The following is a 19,106-nucleotide window of genomic DNA, read 5'->3' as shown; positions in this document are numbered from 1 at the left end:
ATAATAAAACCGCCGATTTATTTAATCCCATATCGCATAACATATGTATTTTGAAAGCCACATAAAAATAGCTAATAGTGAACAGTGTACGCACTGGTGAATTTTTATCATCAAATCGTTCAATTCTATCACATGATAAACAGCTTTCTATCGCAATTTTACAGTAAGTTAGAGTGAATTGCGGGTCTATCTCGCCTATATTTATTCGACCGATGAATATTATACAAAATTCCGCGGTAGTATAAATGACAATATAAATAAAAATTTAATTAGGATTTTCTTTGATTTTCGCCAGTGTACCCATATTTTAATAAAATATTTTTAAAGGATTAAAACTTATATAAAATTAAAATGTAATCTGAAAGGCCTCGAAACGTCGGGTTAAGTAGAATATTTAGTAACACAAATTTAACTTTAACGGAAAAATCTAATGTAAAAACACAGTTACACGAGTTTTAAATTTTAATCCTTTAAAAAGTGTTTTATTTAAATCTATCTATGTAGATTTTATATAGAAATATCGATTGCTCGAATTTTCTAGATCATTCGCTTGACACCAACTTGCTTGGAGTTTGACAGTTGACATTGTTTCACAAAAATGTTTATTCAGACATTTTTGACATCTTGAAACTAATTAAAATAATAATTATCTGAATCTGAAAAAAAGTACATTTTAATTTTTTTGTTTAAGTTATTGTAATAGAGGATCTATCACTATCTACGTATCACTCAAGTGACGCCCAAACAGAAGGTTTTATGTCACTTACTCAATTATAATTTTTATAAAGAAATATATTATATATTCTTACTAATACTTACGAAATATAATACAGACTACGCCTGCGGTATCTAGTTGGAGAACAGCGGAGACCGATCCTTAATCTAAGTATAGATTGCTCGAATTTTCTAGATCCTTCACTTGATAAACACCGACTTGTTACGAGTTTGACAGCTGTTGACATTGTATAAGAATGTCTATTCAGACATTTTTGACATAAGTATTTTCCTTTGTTAATTCCCCTTTTGTTTATATTTTATGTTCATTCATTAACCAAAATAATATAAAACTTAAGTTTGTTCGTCTTTTAACCAACTAACCCTTTGTGTATGTCTTTTTTGTTTTAGATACAACAACAGTGTTCTTTGCGGTACATGATCTCAGCAGTTAAAAAGTGCTTAGTTCATTCACGAAACCCTCTTTAAATAAAGTAGTTGAATAAAATACACTCGTCATTGGTGAAATCTCAAAAGGATGCGCCTTCAAGCCAAACAATAATAAGTACTGAAACTAATTAAAATAATACTAAATAACTGTATTAAAATGATGTTATAGTTATTGTTATAAATCCCAACGTATCACTCAAGTGGCGCCCAAACAGAAGGTTCTTTGTAATTGTAATTTCCAGTATAAGTTTACTAGCAAGTATCAATAGTAGCGTGCGTAGGTCGCCGTATCGGGTTGCCAGCGAACACTCCTAAATTTACCTTAGCCGTGCTACCGCCATTAAAAGCATTTATGTTATACTCGGAGCATACACGGTATCGATAGCGGCCAGCTAATGTTACTGCTTTGAACGTAGTAAGTCCATTGTTGTGTTTTATTAATAAACCTGCCGCTTTTATTTCTTGACTATGTTACATTAAGAAGCTTAAGTTTCAAAGGATTCTTGAAGAGTATACTTTAATAAATTGTCGCATCGAGTTGGATCTGTTTCATGACTATTTATATAGTTTTGAGAAAAAGATTTGTGAGCAATTCAAAATTTAGTTTATACATAGCATTGTACCTAGTTAGTTCTGTCGTAAAATCATTGTTATAATAATAATAACTTTTATTTCTCACCAACAACCAAAATTACAATAAGGCGAACACTTAAAAATACAGGGTATACATAAGTTTTGGTCGTGGATCGCTGGTGCCTGTGGTAGGTAATAAAATACCTGTATTACTGGTCACCAGGATTCCACTGACACAGTGACTAAAAAGCTTAAATTCCAAAGGATAGGTAAATGTGTGTGTGTGTGTGTGTGTGTGTGTGTGTGTGTATGTGTGTGTGTGTGAGAGAGTGAGAGTGTATGTGCAAACATGCGTACGATAGGGTGTTCTCGGTTTACGAGTATAGGTGTGCTAACTATCCAAGACCTCAAGGAGTCTCTCTGTGTGACAGTAGTCTTGCAAAATGAGCCATTCGTGTGCAGTTGACCGACATTTGTACATGTTTAGACCATACAAACATAATACCTTGTGTAGCTTATTATAAAGGTACGGTCCCAGAAACAGAAAGAATCTGCGGCTAAATGATGTCCTAACCTTCGTAGATACTACCACAAGATGATTGCGGCTAGTAGACTCTGGCCTAAACTCAGTTAAAGGGTGCTGTTTGATAACAATCGCTAATATGAAGAGTTGCCTGACTGTCAGAACTTGGCAGTATTCATAAAGTTTTGTTGTGGGATACAGGCGAGGCTTAAAACAACATACCTTCAAGACAGCCCTCTGTGCACGCTCCACCAAGAGAAGGTGAGATTTTGCTGCATATTATGTAATTGTGTTACTTATCAATGAGTATTTTGTACACCGTAATACATTGGAAATATTATTGAGGTCACTATTATCAAGGTGAAGTTATACCTACTTCTACCACGAATCCCAATGATTCCTTCAGACTCACCTATCTCATTCAAACGTTGAAAATTTCCAATTCCTATGACCATTAATATGTCACTAAGTCCAATAATGATGTCCTAGATTTAGAAACTCCTTGCTTTTCGAAGGTTGTCAAAACAATCGAATCGTTTTGTTTATCAAGGACAAGCGGTTCCCGCCCGCTTCGCTGGGCGAATTTTAAAAGTAAATGACTTCTACAATAAAAAATAAGTAAGCATAAATCATCTAGGATAAATTTCGCATCGAATGGTGGTAGTTTCATATCCTGATCAGTGGTTTAGGCGAGAAAGAGCCACAGACAAAGACAATTTTTATATATATAGATTAACCAAAAATATTGTACATCCAATAATGTATACCCGTTATGAAAATATCTTCAATTTATCTCTTTACCCCTAAGTTGAATAAAGTTTATATTTCTATTCTACATAGGTAGTTTCTATATATTTTACTTAGCTCATAGTATACGCATACTCTCAGGGCACACCTGTTATATATTCTTTGCCCGCAAGGCTCCTGTGATTCCTCTGGTGTTGCAAGAGAATGTGGGCGGCGGTGATCAATTAACACCAGCCCGTATACTCGTTTGTCTTTCTTTTCCATTATAACTGTATACCTACTTGATGACGTCAGGTATTCCAATAACTTTTTTTATAAACATTTGCATCGAAACGATCCAGTTTTTTATAACAAATTCAAAATAGCTTAAAATGTTCGGATTAAAATAAAAACGGGTGTCTCAGGTATGGTCGAAAGCGGTCAGCGTGGTATAATGCTTTTACAACAATTAATTAATGATAAATCCAAACTTGCTTTAAGTTATTTTCAAAACAAGCGGCCTACAGACTCGTATAAGACATGTATTTCCAATTTGAACGTGAATTAATTAACGCAGCGTAAAGATATCGGATTCATGCATCATTTGCGAATGTGGTGGGGGTCTATTTGATCGGGTTCTGAGTTCTGACTAATGGGTGCACGGCTTTACCGCGATCGCGCACGTAATATCGTATGTTGGGTAAATAATTGCGAAACGTAACACACCGCGCTGGTAACACAGACATTTACTTTTAACAAACTATGTAAGCTTTTATATTATAAAAAAATATATATTGAATAGTTGACGCTCATTATAAACAATTAGCTACTTGAGTGTTTTCTTCAAAAAGTATCTTAAAAATTTACAATGATATACCCCTCACAATAGTTTTATCAGCGAACAAGTGTTATTTCAATAAATAAAATATTGTTTTACATAATAAATTTTAAATTTTGCGCGCAAACAGTCAGTCACGTGACATTTTGATTTGTGACGTCACATTATAACAAACAACTAAATACTCTTTTTTAAGGTACTAACTAAGGAAAGGTAAACAACAGATGTTTGCTATAATGTGACGTCACGCACAACTTTCAAAATGGTCGTCGCGTTTTTGGTTGTTTTAGTCAACAGATAAATAATCGCAAATTATTTTTACCAATATATAGGTAACATTTGCAATACTAAGTTTTGCAAAATAAATATTTTAAAATTATTATTATTAATTATTATATTATTAGTAAAAAAATCATAAAGGCTAATGTTCCTGATGGCAGCTCCATTATTTAATTATTGTCGTCCTTCTAGATAAAATTTTTTTTCACAAGACTTACTTAAATATTGTAAGCCACGCCACTCAGAAAGTATATATTATATAATGTATTTTTTAATCAGTTACCAACAAATCGTATGGATTATGAGGCTCCTTGTATTTAAATATAATAAATATATCCACCCATTACCTGATAATATAATGTGGCTATTATAATAATATAATATTGACACACTTTTACACAAATTATCTTGCCTAGGCATAGCCCGTACTATGTGTCGCAAGACGACGATATATTTAATACTTACTTAAACATACATAAATACATATAAACATCCATGACTGGGAAACAAACAACCATATACATCAAATAAATGTTTGCACCTACCGGGACTCAAACCCAATGTTTTATATTTTTCATTTAGCTACATACATAGATTCGCTTTTGTCTAAAATACTACGGAAATGCCTCAATGGGCAGAGTCTGTTTCACAAGTCACAAGAGAAACGCTTTAAATAACATCAAATTTAATAAGATTATAATAAAGTCAAATAATTTTATAGTAATAATAACTGACAACTATTATTTAAATACATTAGATCTTTTTTATCTGTGGTGACCATAGACGGTACAGAGTAGAAATTCTACAGAGGCTAGTGTTGGCGTTAAATGTATAATGTACGTAGCGAACGTGTCACGTTGCCGCGATAATTAATCAGGTTTACGAGGAGCTCGCATGACAAAGGATACTCATATAATGAAGACGTCTTTGAAGACTGAGCTATCGGTTACAAAAACTGTGTCTGTACTCAGTAATTAGATTTTCTATCATATATGCTGAGTATACTTATAAGCTTCGTTAGTATATATTATACTATGTATTTACTTTATAGTATTGGCTTTGTTTATAGTAAGTATAAAATTTATAGTATTACTAGCTGACCCAGCACGTTGTATTGCCGATATTAAAATCGCGATACAAAAGTAACTGTTGATCGTAGATGGGTGAAATTTGAAGTTGTATGTATTTTTTCATAATCAAACAAATTTAAAAAAAAATCAAAAAAATTAAAAAAAAAACTTCTTGTGGACCACCCTTAACATTTAGGGGGATGAAAAATAGATGTCCGATTCTCAGACCTACCCTATATGCACTCAAAATTTCATTAGAATCGGTCAAGCCGTTTCGGAGGAGTTCAATGTTTAACACCATGACACGAGAATTTTATATATTAAATTTGGCTTCGGTTACATTAATACATAATATTTTTTTATGACAATAAAGGACGAGGCGAGCAGGACGTTCGGCTGATAGTAATTGATACGCCCTGTCTATTACAATGCTGTGCCGCGCAGGATCCTTGAAAAACCCAAAAATTATGATTGGCATCTCAATTGCGCTCTCAATTGCGAGTCATAAGATGTTAAGTCACATTTGCCCAGTAATTTTACTAGCTACGGCGCCCTTCAGACTGAAATAGTAATGCTTACACATTACTGCTTCACGGCAGAAATAGGAGCCGTTGTGGTACCCATAAATCCTTCCGGCATCCTCTGAAAAAGAGTATATTTGTGTTTGAAGTGTTTATACTTGAAGTAAATTAATGAACTTTTGTACATATTCAGATGATTCTGTAGCCAGAAATTATTAGCCGACTATTTACGTGCACACCCGCAGACCTAGGTTTGAAAACAAAAAAAAAATCTAACCGGAGTTATGTTCGGACGATCATAAAATGTCTTTTTAAAAATTATTATTTACTACGCAAATCATTAATTATAATAATATTAGAACATGTGTTACTTAAAACAAGACTGGAGCGAAAGTGAACAGTAAAAATATTAAATTAGAATCAATCGAAGTTCAGCGTCGTTCTCATTCATTTGTGCAATCTGCAACTCAGCTCTTTCACACCGATGGGGCCCTGGTAACGCCGGAAAACGTTTTTTAGATAAGAGGTGGCAAGCGGGCAAAAGGCAAAAGTTTGTATTGGCGTTTATTCCACCTTTAACAAAAGTTTTGCGGTTTTCTATTTTTTAAGTTTATTTGTGTAATAAATCGGTAAAGAATGGTTTTACCCAACGCCAAGTAATTATTCGGTGCCCCCTTTAAATTTTAGTAATACTTACCAACTTTTATTTTATAAGGGGCAAACGGGCAAGAGGCTGACGGGATGGGGTGAGGTGAGGCAACCGACCATGGACAACAGGTGGCAAGAAATGCGTTGCCGGCCTTTAAGGTGGGAGTATGCTCTTTCTTGTAGGTCTCCAATCTGTTTGGGAAATCCGCAGCCGGTTATTATTTCCACACAGTGGCTGATCGAGGCAAGAAATTTCTTGCATAACGCGCGGTTTAACAACAAACGAAAAAAAGTTACAAGAATGAATAGATGATTTTAGTCGGCCCCAAGCCTTGACCATGTGTTCTAGCTATTTGAAGCCCAGCGTGAGTTGCTTAACTTCACACAAAACCTTTCGATTTCGTCGCAAATCGCAGCTGTATGTAGGTCACGTGAGATTTTAATTTGTGACGTCACATTATAAGAATTATAACAAACAACAAGATACTCTTTTAAACGGTAAAGGAAAGAAAAACATCACATATTTATTATAATATGACGTCACGCACACGGCACATCGGACAACATCGTCGCGTTTAGTTTGTTTAGTCAACAGATAGAAAAACGAAAATTATTTTTACCAATTTGTAATATAGCATTTTCAGTTTTGCAAATGAAATATTTTAAAGTTATTGTTTGGTAATAAGGTATCATAACTTAATAGGTAAATAGCTAAAAAATCATATTGTGAAAATATTCCCCACGGCAGTTCCATTTATTCTTAAGCAGAAAACACGCAAACAAGGTGTTTTTAGACAAGTTTCGTGGTGAAAATATAGCATTTGGAGCTATAAACACTACTTTATCCTGTTACACATACCCTTAAGTCTTACTTGTAGGTTGCTTATGCTTGCTGTTAGTTAAACTTAACACTCCAGAGCTATTATGAACTACCAGTTTTGTTTGCAGTTAAACAAGTTTTTTCTCGGTATGATGCATTTGTTTAGTATACTGCTCTCATAAAAGTTGTTCTTATAGCTTTTACTTTTACGTAATCAATAATGAGGATTGTAAGCAATTAAACAGTTTGCGCCTGTTAAAATGTTAAATTTTCGACGCAAGAATTTTGAAAATATTGGCTTTGTTACATAGGAACCGTGAACTCATATCGCTCAAGGTCACCGGCATTTAATGTCGCCTTAATAATCTAAAGTTTCTCCAAATAATGAATAGTAATACAATTGACAACTTTGACATAATTTTGTCGAAAAAAAAAACCATTCAATTTCGTCGCAAATCGCGGCCGTATGTAAGTTCCCTCTCGTTGTTTTCTTCGCTGTTTATTTAACGCAACAGTAATTAAATGTTCATATTATGCCAAGAAGATTATAAGAATATTTATAACATTGGACATTTAAATCACCATGTTGTCCTTTGTTAAACCAATTCTACTTTCACGAGTTTGATCTTTTTATAGTGACACAGATACCTCTTGAGTTACGTCGCGACTTGCGGCAGTTTACAAACTCTTTCAGATTTATGTGTTACAATACACATCAATATAATAAAGAGGCCATCATTTATATTGTGTTGTTTTATGAGAATAAGAATGTAATTTTTACAAACGTTGAAATCCTTGCAGACCCGTGTCGTAGATAGCAATGTGGAGTGTTTTTTTTTATGCAAATACGGGACGAAACAAGAAGGACGTTCAGCTGATTGTAATTCATACGCCCTGCCCTACCATGCCGTGCCGTGCCGTGGGCACTACAATTGCGCTCGTCACCTTTAGACATAAGATGTTAGGTCTAATTTGCCCAGTAATATCACTAGCTATGGCGCCCTTCAGACCGAAACATAGTAATGTTTACACATTACTGCTTGAAGGCAGAAATAGGCGCCGTTGTGGTACCCATAATCTAGCCGGCATCCTGTGCAAAGGAGCCTCCCACTGGTAATAGTGTGGAACTAGCTTTCAACGTCGAACTGTATTTATTCTAAATAAAAAACTTTTTACGAAAAACAAGATACCGACCCTAAACATGCATGCATAATTTAAAAAACAAATGAAAATAGTATTTTTTTTATAAGATGAGGATAATTTTGTAATGTGACCCATTCAAATGAAAAAACAAGCCATATCGGTCCATTAATAGCGTGGTTTTGCGTTTTTGATGTCGAATAACTCAATAAAAAAATAACAATAAGTCATTTATACAAATACAAAGTATGCATACTAGTTAGGAAAATACTCTTAAATTCCGTACATACACAAATCACTTTTAAGACAAAATCACATAAACATGGTACCCGAAACAAACATAAGCTACAACTAACTAAAGCTAGGACAAATTATGGTACGAAAACTATACAGTTTGAGGGAGCCCTACTCTATAATGACTTGCCGAAAGATGTATTTGAGGAAAAATCTTTTCCTAAATTTAAAGCTAAATTAAAAAAGCACAATAGTTAGATTGTTACCTTAGAACATAGCGTGTTTTTAATTTATTATTGTTTAACTTTAAAGTCACCGTAACTATAAAACTATAAAATGTATGCTTTCTTTTATATTTACATAGAATCATTGTTCTCATGTAAGTGAACTTTTGTTCTTTTTGAGAAATAAACTCTTCAAACCTAATAAAAACTAGCAATAATTAATCTTATCTATCTCTGTTAGAGTTCAGATCTTGCGTACCGTGTCAGATGAATATTTGATATACAAAAAAAAAAAAAAACAGAAAATTGAGCTGATATCAAGATATTCCTGGATTGCGATATATCTGAAACCAGATCTGATATTGGGACTATATATCTACAAGTAGTTTTGTGGCTGAACTCACAAATGACTTGGATTATCAGAGAAGCCCAAAGATTACATAAGTATTATGTATAGTAGATCGTAACCGAGGGTCGAAGGAATCAATTCCCGAGGTATTTAGACTAGGAATGAAGGCTATAGTCCGAGTAGGAATTGATTTTTTTACCCGTGTTAAACACTCTACTTTTCATTTCGAATATGAGGAAAATAAAACTATTTGTTTATCTAAACTATTCATAGATAATATGTCATAATATTAGAGTACCTATTTAAAATTAATTGTCGAATTAGGACAATTTATGTCCACTTTTTGAATTTTAAATATGGACCTCACCGCGTAATTGTTGCGGCTTATTCCGCTCAAAGAAGTTTGCGCTAAGTTCACACTGGCTGTTTAGAAAGTCACATGGTCGCAGATTTTTTTTTATTAGTTTTTCTTTTACATAAAACTCTTCACAGCTGACAACAGTTCTATTTTTAAAGTTCATTCCGGCCCTTGGGTGAGAAGTAATTTGCATGAGTTTTTCCCTCTCTGTCTCCACAGCGAAAAAGGGAGGGAAGCAGCATTTTCTACCCAATAATCAGATCAAAACAACAATACTAGATAATAGAGTATGAGAAATGAAAAAGAACTTACTTGAGCGGATTTTTCACGCAGCACACTCCCCACTGCGTCAATGCCTTTTTAAACAGTGCAGAGCATTTTTTTTTTAATTTAATAGGAGGACAAACGAGCGTACGGGTCACCTGTTGTTAAGTGATCACCGCCGTCCACAATCTCTTGCAACACTAGAGGAATCACAGGAGCGTTGCCGGCCTTTAAGGAAGGTGTACGCGCTTTTTTTGAAGGTACCCATCGTATCGTCCCGGAAACACCGCACATGGAAGCTCATTCCACAGCTTTGTAGTAAGTGGAAGAAAGCTCCTTGAAAACAGCACTGTGGAGGACCGCCACACATCCAGATGGTGAGGATGATATCCTAACTTGTGGCGTGTCGTGCGAAGGTGGAATTCGGCGGCAGGAATCAGGTTAAACAGCTCTTCGGAACACTCCCCGTGATAAATGCGGTAGAAGATACACAATGAAGCGACGTCTCTACGCAATGCCAAGTGATCCAGCCGTTCACAGAGCACTGGGACCCCGACAATTCGAGCTGCTCTGCGTTGCACGCGGTCAAATGGATCGAGCTGATACTGGGGTGCGCCAGACCAGAGATGACAGCAATACTCCATGTGTGGCCGGACCTGCGCTTTGTAGAGCGCTAGTATGTGGGCCGGCTTGAAGTATTGCCGTGCTCTATTAATGACGCCCAGTTTCTTTGAAGCCAATTTGGCTTTGCCTTCCAGATTACCACGAAATTGGCAATCGCTCGAGATTTCGAGACCCAGTATCCCGATACTAGGCGAGGCTTTGAGGCAAGTGTTGTCGAAGAGCGGTGATACGACAAATGGGGTTTTTTTAGTGGTAAACGCGCAAACTTGAGTCTTCTGGGGGTTAAATTGGACAAGGTTCAATTTTCCCCATTACGTGGCCTTCTCAAGAGAGGACTCGATAGAAGACACAAGTTTCTCCCGGCACTGGTCGCCGATTTCCCGAGAGAGACCTGCATGGCCCGTGTATACGGCATCACCAGTGTTGTCATCCGCATAGCAATGAATGTTGGAGGTGTCCAACATATCATTGATATGCAGAAAAAATAGCGTGGGAGACAGCACACAGCCTTGCGGCACTCCAGCATTCACGGGCTTCGGGTTCGAGCAATATCCATCGACAACGACCTGTATGCTGCGCCCAGTGAGGAAGCTGGAGGTCCACTTGCACAAGCTCTCGGGAAGCCCAAATGATGGAAGTTTGGAGAGGAGCGCCTTGTGCCATACTCCATCAAAGGCCTTCGCTATATCCAGGCTAACTGCCAGGCCTTCCCCCTTGCTTTCAATAGCTGCAGCCCATCTATGTGTTAGGTATACCAGAAGATCACCTGCCGGTCGACCATGGCGAAACCCGTATTGTCGGTCGTTGATCAACTGGTGACCCTCTAGGTATACCAGGTTTTTTTAGGATCGGATGGACAAGGGCTGACTTCTATGAGTCAGGGACTACGCCTTTAGAATAAGAGTGCCGGAATAAACGCGTTAGCACCGGCGTCAACTCAGGGGCACACGTTCTAAGCACGATTGGAAAAATGCCATCCGGCCCGCTCGACTTCCTGACGTCCAACGAAAACAGAGCTCGCCTAACAGTTTTCTGTCTGAACTGTACTTCAGGCATAGAGCTCTGACACCGCGGGATGGTCGGCGGTGTTTTCCGTTGTCGTCAAGAGTCGAGTTGGAGGCGAAAAGAGTGCACAAGAGATCGGCTTTCTCTTTTGCCGTATGGGCCAGGGTGTCATTCCTCATGTGCAACGGCGGCATGGACGACTGGCTGAAGTTACCAAGAGCAGCTTTCGACAACGACCAGAACTTGCGTGTTCCGGTCGGTTAACTGGAAAGCTGCTCGCCGATTTTGACGACGTGTTTTGATTTTGCACGGGCGATTTGCCGCTTAAAAAATCTGGAGGCACGGTTGTATTTCCTCTTAAGAACTATGCAGTTTGGATCCTTTGTGCCCAGCGCCGCAACCCAAGCTCGATACGCCTGTTTTTTGCAGTCAGATGCTACTTTAACTGACGCATCGAACCAGGGCTGTGATCTGCCACCGATGGGTATTACAGAGTTTGGTATAAAAATATCCATACCCTGTAGTATCACATCGGCTACTGCAACGGCACAGGCACTAGGATCATCCGAAGGGAAACAAACTCTGCCCCAAGGGTAGGATGCAAAAAAGGAACGCATCCTATCCCAATCTGCTGACTTGTAGTGCCATACGCGGCGGCTCGCTGGTGGTCTGCGACGTTGGCGTCGGATAGGCACTACACTCCTGACCAGGCAATGGTCGGACGTTCCGAGAGGGGCGTCGACAAAGACCTGGTAACCATCGGGATGTGTAGTCAGCAGAAGATCCAATAAGGACGGCATGTGGCTATCCACATCCGGGAGCCGCGTTGGCGACTCAACCAATTGGGACAGACCAACGCCAATGCAAAATTATGCGCAGATCGCCCTGCGTAGTCTGTGGTACGTGATCCAAGCCATTCGGCATTGTGCCCGTTGAAATCACCCAAGACCACGATTTCAGCGGAGGGGATCTGTGCAAGCACGTCGTCAATTGCCGCTTGAACGCAGCCCATGAGATGATCGGTTTCTGCGTTACCACTATGGGACCTGTAGACACACGTAAGATGCGGAAGCGGTCCTCAAAATCTACGCGGAGCCAGAGAGTGGACAGGTCCCCTACCCTCAAAATTGCCGAGACGGCGACAGCAGATATCCTCCCTAACGTACACACATACCCCGGCATGAGGCAAAAAATTGTGCTCAATTTTGTACCCGGGGTACGTTAAATATGACGTATCGCTAGGTCGAGCTATCTGCGTCTCCGTAAGGAAACACAAGGCCGGCTGCGCCGTCTCAAGTGGTGGACGGCGTTTAAGTTGGAGTGAATTCCCCTGACGTTACAAAAGTCCACATTAAGCGTGGAGCGGGATGCCGTGGTGCTACTGCCTCGTTTGTCATCGGTCATGCGCGGTACTGTGCCCGGCAACCCGAGCGCGAATGCTCGGGGAGGGATTCACCGGCTCTACAGGAGCCGGTACCCTCCTGGGGTAATTAATCTTTATATACCGCTCTCATATTTTTTTGTTGGGGGGGAAGGGGAGGGGGGGAGGATTGGCCTCCGGTCTCGACACTAACCTATGCGAAATATAGTGGCACTAGGCCGCTACTTCACGCCGGTATTTTGTGCGAGTGTGGTAATTAACCCGGACGAGTCTGGCCCGATTGTGCTGACGTCAAAAGACGGCAGCGTGACTCTCCCACTTCTAAAAAAGCCCTTAGTCGCCTCTTACGACACCCATGGGCCTGGGACTCCCCTACTCTTTTTACGCCCCGGGAAAAGTACAGGGCAAAATGCAAATGCATGGCACAGTATCTCACCGCCATTGACACATTTCAATGATATGGTCACACTCGGGCATTATTTTGAAGAGCGCTTGTGTCAATGTCAGTTTCCACCGAGCAGAGCAAAGAGTAATAATATATAGGGAAAAGAGAGCCCTCTCTACGCATTATGATCTGTCTATTTGAAAGCTGGCGCCATCTGGAGAGAAAATAACTGCGCCGAAAATAACTATATTTAAGCTCGAAATTATAAAATTAATTTTTAATGTTCTGAAGCAATTAAATAACTAACTCTACTTTTTAATGTAGGTATTGCAATTTTTTACCATGTTGAAATTGCGCGTAGAGTTAGTTATCTAATTTTGTCACAACATAGAACTTAAGGGATATATTTAGTAGTGTAAATATGCAACATGGAACACGAGAGCTACATACATGTGCAAACGCTAGGCGTAGCCGCCATTTTAAGCCAGTGGGCAGAAAAGTTGAAAGGTTTCAAAGCGAGTGACAGCTGCCAAAGCTTTCATTTTTGGGCCAACTAACAGATGGCACTACAGTCTTCTGAAAACGTCACTTTAAGGCGTCTCTCCCACCCCTGGAGCAGAGCCAGCCGATTGCTTCGTGTATATTTGCGAGGCAACACCTTGTCAAATATTGCGCGGATTTTTTGATAAGGATTTGCTACAATCTCCACGAGAAATATGCATCCATCTTTATTGTTTGCAGGAGTTTGCCGAGACAGCAATGAACGAGCTGCTGGGGTGGTACGGGTACGAACGTCTGGAACTGAGGCGGTGGGCAGCTTCCCGCGCCAGTCCTGAACATCATCAGCCCGCCGAGCTCAAGAACAAAGGTAACGGACTTTAAAGACTCCTCTATTTAGCAAACTTAAGCTTGGTTGCATCATTTATTACCAGTGGGCTCCTTTGCACAGGATGCCGGCTGGATTATGGGTACCACAACGGCGCCTATTTCTGCCGTGAAGCAGTTATGTGTAAACATTACTGTGTTTCGGTATGAAGGGCGCCGTAGCTAGTGAAATTACTGGGCAAACGAGACTTTACATCTTATGTCTCAAGGTGCAATGTGCGCAATTGTAGTGCCGCTCAAAATTTTTGGGCTTTTCAAGAATCCTGAGCGACACTGCATTGTAATGGGCAGGGCGTATCAATTACCATCATCTGAACGTCCTGCTCGTCTCGTCGTTAGCATAGTTAAAGTCCAAAAATGAATTATCAAGTCAGAATCGAATATACTTTATTTGAAACATTTGACAGGTTCCTATTTAGCTATTTAACATTAACAATAGCTTTTAACGGTGAATATTGGACGGTTACGGTTAACAGTTAAAGTTATGACGTCATCTAAAAATTATCTATATCTAGTTTACTTTAGTTATTTCAATAGTATTAAGTCCTATGCTATATTGCTATGGGGCAACGCTGCCGATAGGCAGCCCCATAGCATTAATACAATATTTGTGCTGCAGAAGAGGGCTATTCGCGCTATTTATAACGTATGCCCTACCGAATCATTGAGACCAAAATTTAAAGAAAATAACACGTTGGCTGTTGCTTCTCTATATATTCTTGATTATTTGACACATTTGATAGATCGGAATTTAGCTATTTATCATTAACAATAGCTTTAACCGGCGAAGACGTTAAGAAGTTACGGTAAACAGTTAAAGTTACGACGTCATCTAAAAATTGTCAAATGGTGCAACACATTTTCTGCTACACTTCAGATACCGCAGGAAAAGTCTACTAATACTACGCCTAAGTGGACGAATTCGAGCCAGTCTCGAACGTTAAGGTGCCACTTGTTCTGTTAAACCTTGCTAATAATTGAAAGTAAAACTCCAGGTTGCGTAGTAAAACATTGTAAAAATAATACTACAAGAAATAAGAAAGACACTGGGATCATATATCATCAGTAATTATTTTGTATTTTATTAATCTCAATGTAAAATAACACGAAGCGTATGTAAGTTACTAAGTTTGAAAGATGCCACGCACACAAGCATCTTTACAAATAGCCAATACCCACTGCAATATAAAGTTGCCGTTGTAAAAAAGCTACAGTTAGTGCGGCATCTAGTTGGAGCGAAGCGTCTCCGCTTCAATCCTCAATCTTAGGGTTTAACCTATTTTGAAAGTCTTGTCTGTCCCGTGCAAATATAAAACCTTGACATTATGTTTTCAATAGATATATTAGGCATTATGTTCCTTTTGTTTATTGAAATTGGTTTGTTCTATATGTGAAGGTATTCCGTCACTTATTTGTTTATTGTTACAATTTATCTTGACCGAAATATATATTATGACGTATGAAAAGACAAATAATAAGACCACAATTTAAACTCATAAATATCTTATCAATTACACTTTAATTCAATAATTTAACCAAATGTTTTGAATTTTCTTTAGTGTTAATTGAGCCAACTCGTCCCAGTCTCGTGCCAGATTTTGGCGATTCAACATGCCCTGAGAATGCCCCGTGTAGAGGCGAAACACGTGTCGAATTGTTTAAAAGACGAGTATTGGCGGAATAAACACTAAAGAAAATTCAAAACATTTGGATAATTATGGATTATAAAGCAAGAAACGCATACTTCAATTAATTTTCAATAATTTAAGTTTAAAACCTTTAAAACCTGAATTTTATTTGATACTTAGTTAAAAGCTATACATTTCGTCGCGAGTAATGAACTCTTGTATAAATACTATAATATATGAAGTAATCTCTTGTTTTCTTTGTAATTAGAGTATTTTTTTGCATTATTGGGGCAGTATAATTAATAACTACATACTTGTTGCTATTTATTTTTGTAACGTTTTATAAAGCCATTGTTTTATGACTCAAAAAGCATAAATATTAAATAACGGTTTTTACGTTTCTTTTAGATACAACTGTACTGTGATAACTAACTATAGACACAAGCATCTTTTCTGGCCATTTTCGGTTTTAATCCGTCTGTTGTTGGGAACTATTTGTAGGGAAGTGGAGTCCCTAACAAAAAGTCCTTCTCGAAACATCGAAATACAGTTTGAGTTCTAATACTTTTTATTATTCTTAGACAAGAACTTAAGAGCAAAGTGTTTTAGTGTTTGTAATATTATGTGGAATGATGCATATACAGTTGATCTCTTCTGATATTTTCTTAATTTACATTTTTTACCTATTCATGTACTTGTACATTTACTAGTATCGCTTCACATAGATTGTAATTTAAATAATTTGTAAAATCATAAAGCTATTTATAAAATTGATTAAAACAAGCGGTTCGTGCACAGAGTTTCGTGCAACTTCTTCTAATCAAAGCTCAACCATTTCCGAAGCAGTGGGAAATGGTTATTTATAAATAAATGTAACTTCTTGTAACCTAATTGAGTAAATCTGATTTGTTTTTTGACACCATATATTATTATAATACAGTAGTAGCGTCTTCCACCAGTATAATGACATTAAATCAAATCAAATCAAAAATATTTTTTAAATAGGTAAATTACATAACATATAAAATATGTAATGTTTTTCTTAAAGTTCATTCGGAAGGCAGATTTCCTTAGAGAAGAACGAGTCTCTACCATACCATGGCCTGAACTTTATTGAAATAGAAATAAGAGATCAATAAGTAAAGGGTTATGATATTCAAAAATCTGAACATAGTAACAACTTTTGGTTTGCATAGCTTTAAATAAAATACTTTTTAAAGGATTAAAACGCGTATAATTGTTACAATGTTTGCTGTTAAAAATATCAAGGCGATACATATATTTTTTTTTAATTTTAATATAACTATACATAATGTTTGTAATACTGTAATAATTAACTGTAATAGTTAACAATAAATTATCATCATTGCGAATAACGTCCTGCGTCCTCCATCTATAACGATTTTTAAGTTATCAGAGTTTCAAATACAGTACTATCAATAATTGCACAACAAAACGTTCAGCTGATGGTAATTGATACGCCTTGCCCATTAAAATGCAGTGCCGCTCAGGATTCTTGAGAAACCCAAAAATTCTGAGCGGCACTACAATTGCGCTCGTCACCTTGAGAAATTAGATGTTAAGTCTCATTTGCCCAGTAATTTCACTAGCTACGGCGTCCTTCAGACCTAAACACAGTAATGTTACTGCTTCACTGCAGAAATAGGCGCCGTTGTGATACCCATAAGGCATAAACTATTCGGCATCCCATGCAAAGGAGCCTCCCACTGGTAAACGTAAACATACTGCCTTGATATTTATATGATAAATCTAAAACTAAACTATACCTTACATTAAAAGCTATTAAACTTAAACTGACTTCAGACTTTTAATACTTTTATATCACTTATAAATATAACATGAGCGCATTTTAACTTTTTGTTAAAATTAGGTTCGTTCAATTAAATTGATTTCTTCACTAAAACTAAATTAATATTTACACCATTACAGTTATTTTTACAACGTGCTTAGATTAATAAAAGTTTATTTTGTTAATCTGTGACAACGTGTGTTCATGTGTCGTATTTTGGTCGAGCCACATTGATAAATATTCTTCAAAAACTTTTTCAGTTACAACAAATTATTAGAATTTTGATATATGTTCATAATCTAATTAGATTTACATACTAACATACCAAAAAATTCACATTTTGAAAACGTTCTACATAACATATAGGTATCACGGGTATAAAATTTTAATGACTCTCGTTTACACAAATAAAACTGAAAATTTATAAACGATGCCGGACTCGAACCCGCGACCTCTCGCGTTCCATGCGAGCGCTCCTTCCAACTTAGCCAACCGTTCGAGTGACGTATCGTTGGTAAAATCTTGTATGCTTTGTTCAACTCTCAGGTTGTGGCTTCATCTACACGGTCAACTTTACAGTTGATAACCTGCTCAACTCCAATATTAGGAAATTGACTTGAGATGTCGCTCTTGCTGATGTAAAAAAATTATTATGTTTTAAAGTGATAAGGATGCGGGACCCGAACCCGCAACCTCTCGCGTTCCGTTATCACTTTTAAACATAACAAATTGTTTAACTCTCGTTTTCGAAAACCTTCATCCATTTCAAATTTACATAGAGTAATCACCATATTTATATGGTTCATAATGTTTTAACTGTTAATCAAATACTTATCCTCACTCATTGTGACTTTCCGAGCCATTGGAGTCATCTGTACAATCTTCTTCTAACTCCACTTTAACTGTATTGATTTCGACTGACGTGTTTGGAAAATGGTTAATTCTTGCGAGTCTCAGCACGTTTAATATTTCAATCTTGGCAAAATGTTTCTGTTCGTAATTGAGTTCGTTAAGCATTGGCACCAGCATTCGGGTGAAGCTTATATCTTCATCGTAAACTACAGGAGTTTCTTCTTCTTTGACCGTTGTAACAATAGGTTTGGCTTTAGTTGATTTGGTTTCAGGTTTTAATTTTGGTTTTTCTTTATCAACGGTGTTTTTCGGTTCCTTCTGGAGTATAGGGATTAGGAATTGTAAGTGTTCATAGAATATGTATTTGCGGTTCAGAGATTTGCGTGACGTGCGCTTGTTTAGTTCCTTCGAGAAGTAATCCTTAATGTTACGCCATTTCGTTTTCAGTTGAAATTCTGAAAAAAAGTAGTGAAATTTAGTTATTGGATGCAGCACCTTAAAAACTAATTTGCTATGTATATTACAGCCATTGTAAATACTCTATTGATTGAAAAGTGTGGCCGTTGAGTTTCTTATATGTTCTTTTCACGAGCTCTACTTTTTCCGAACATATGGTAGGTTCAGTAATTTAATAGACATATTTATAGTCGTTATAAAGCGCTTAGTTTAAGCCAAATTGAATAAAGTTTATTTGACTTTGAATAAAAAACTGGTGGACAGGTGATCCAAGACTTATGTGCGTGACATTGACAGCTTCAATTCATTATTTACCTGTGACGACCCTCGCGTGTCCCCTGCCCGCGTT

General features: G+C 37.3%; 1 protein-coding gene across 1 annotated transcript in view; it reads left to right on the top strand.

Annotated features, from left to right (window-relative positions):
• The window catches only part of LOC126974438 (sine oculis-binding protein homolog), a 59,500-nt gene that overhangs the window by 28,320 nt on the left and 12,074 nt on the right, over window positions 1-19,106 (top strand). Inside the window, exon 2 of the mRNA XM_050821929.1 lies at window positions 13,868-13,994. Within this exon, the coding sequence (XP_050677886.1) occupies window positions 13,868-13,994 (127 nt within the window). The remainder of the gene's footprint in view (window positions 1-13,867; window positions 13,995-19,106) is intronic.

The sequence above is a fragment of the Leptidea sinapis genome, chromosome 32, assembly GCF_905404315.1.
Source record: "Leptidea sinapis chromosome 32, ilLepSina1.1, whole genome shotgun sequence".
NCBI lineage: Eukaryota > Metazoa > Arthropoda > Insecta > Lepidoptera > Pieridae > Leptidea > Leptidea sinapis.
Note: the sequence above shows the minus strand (reverse complement) of the source record. Positions and strands in the feature narration are given on the sequence as shown.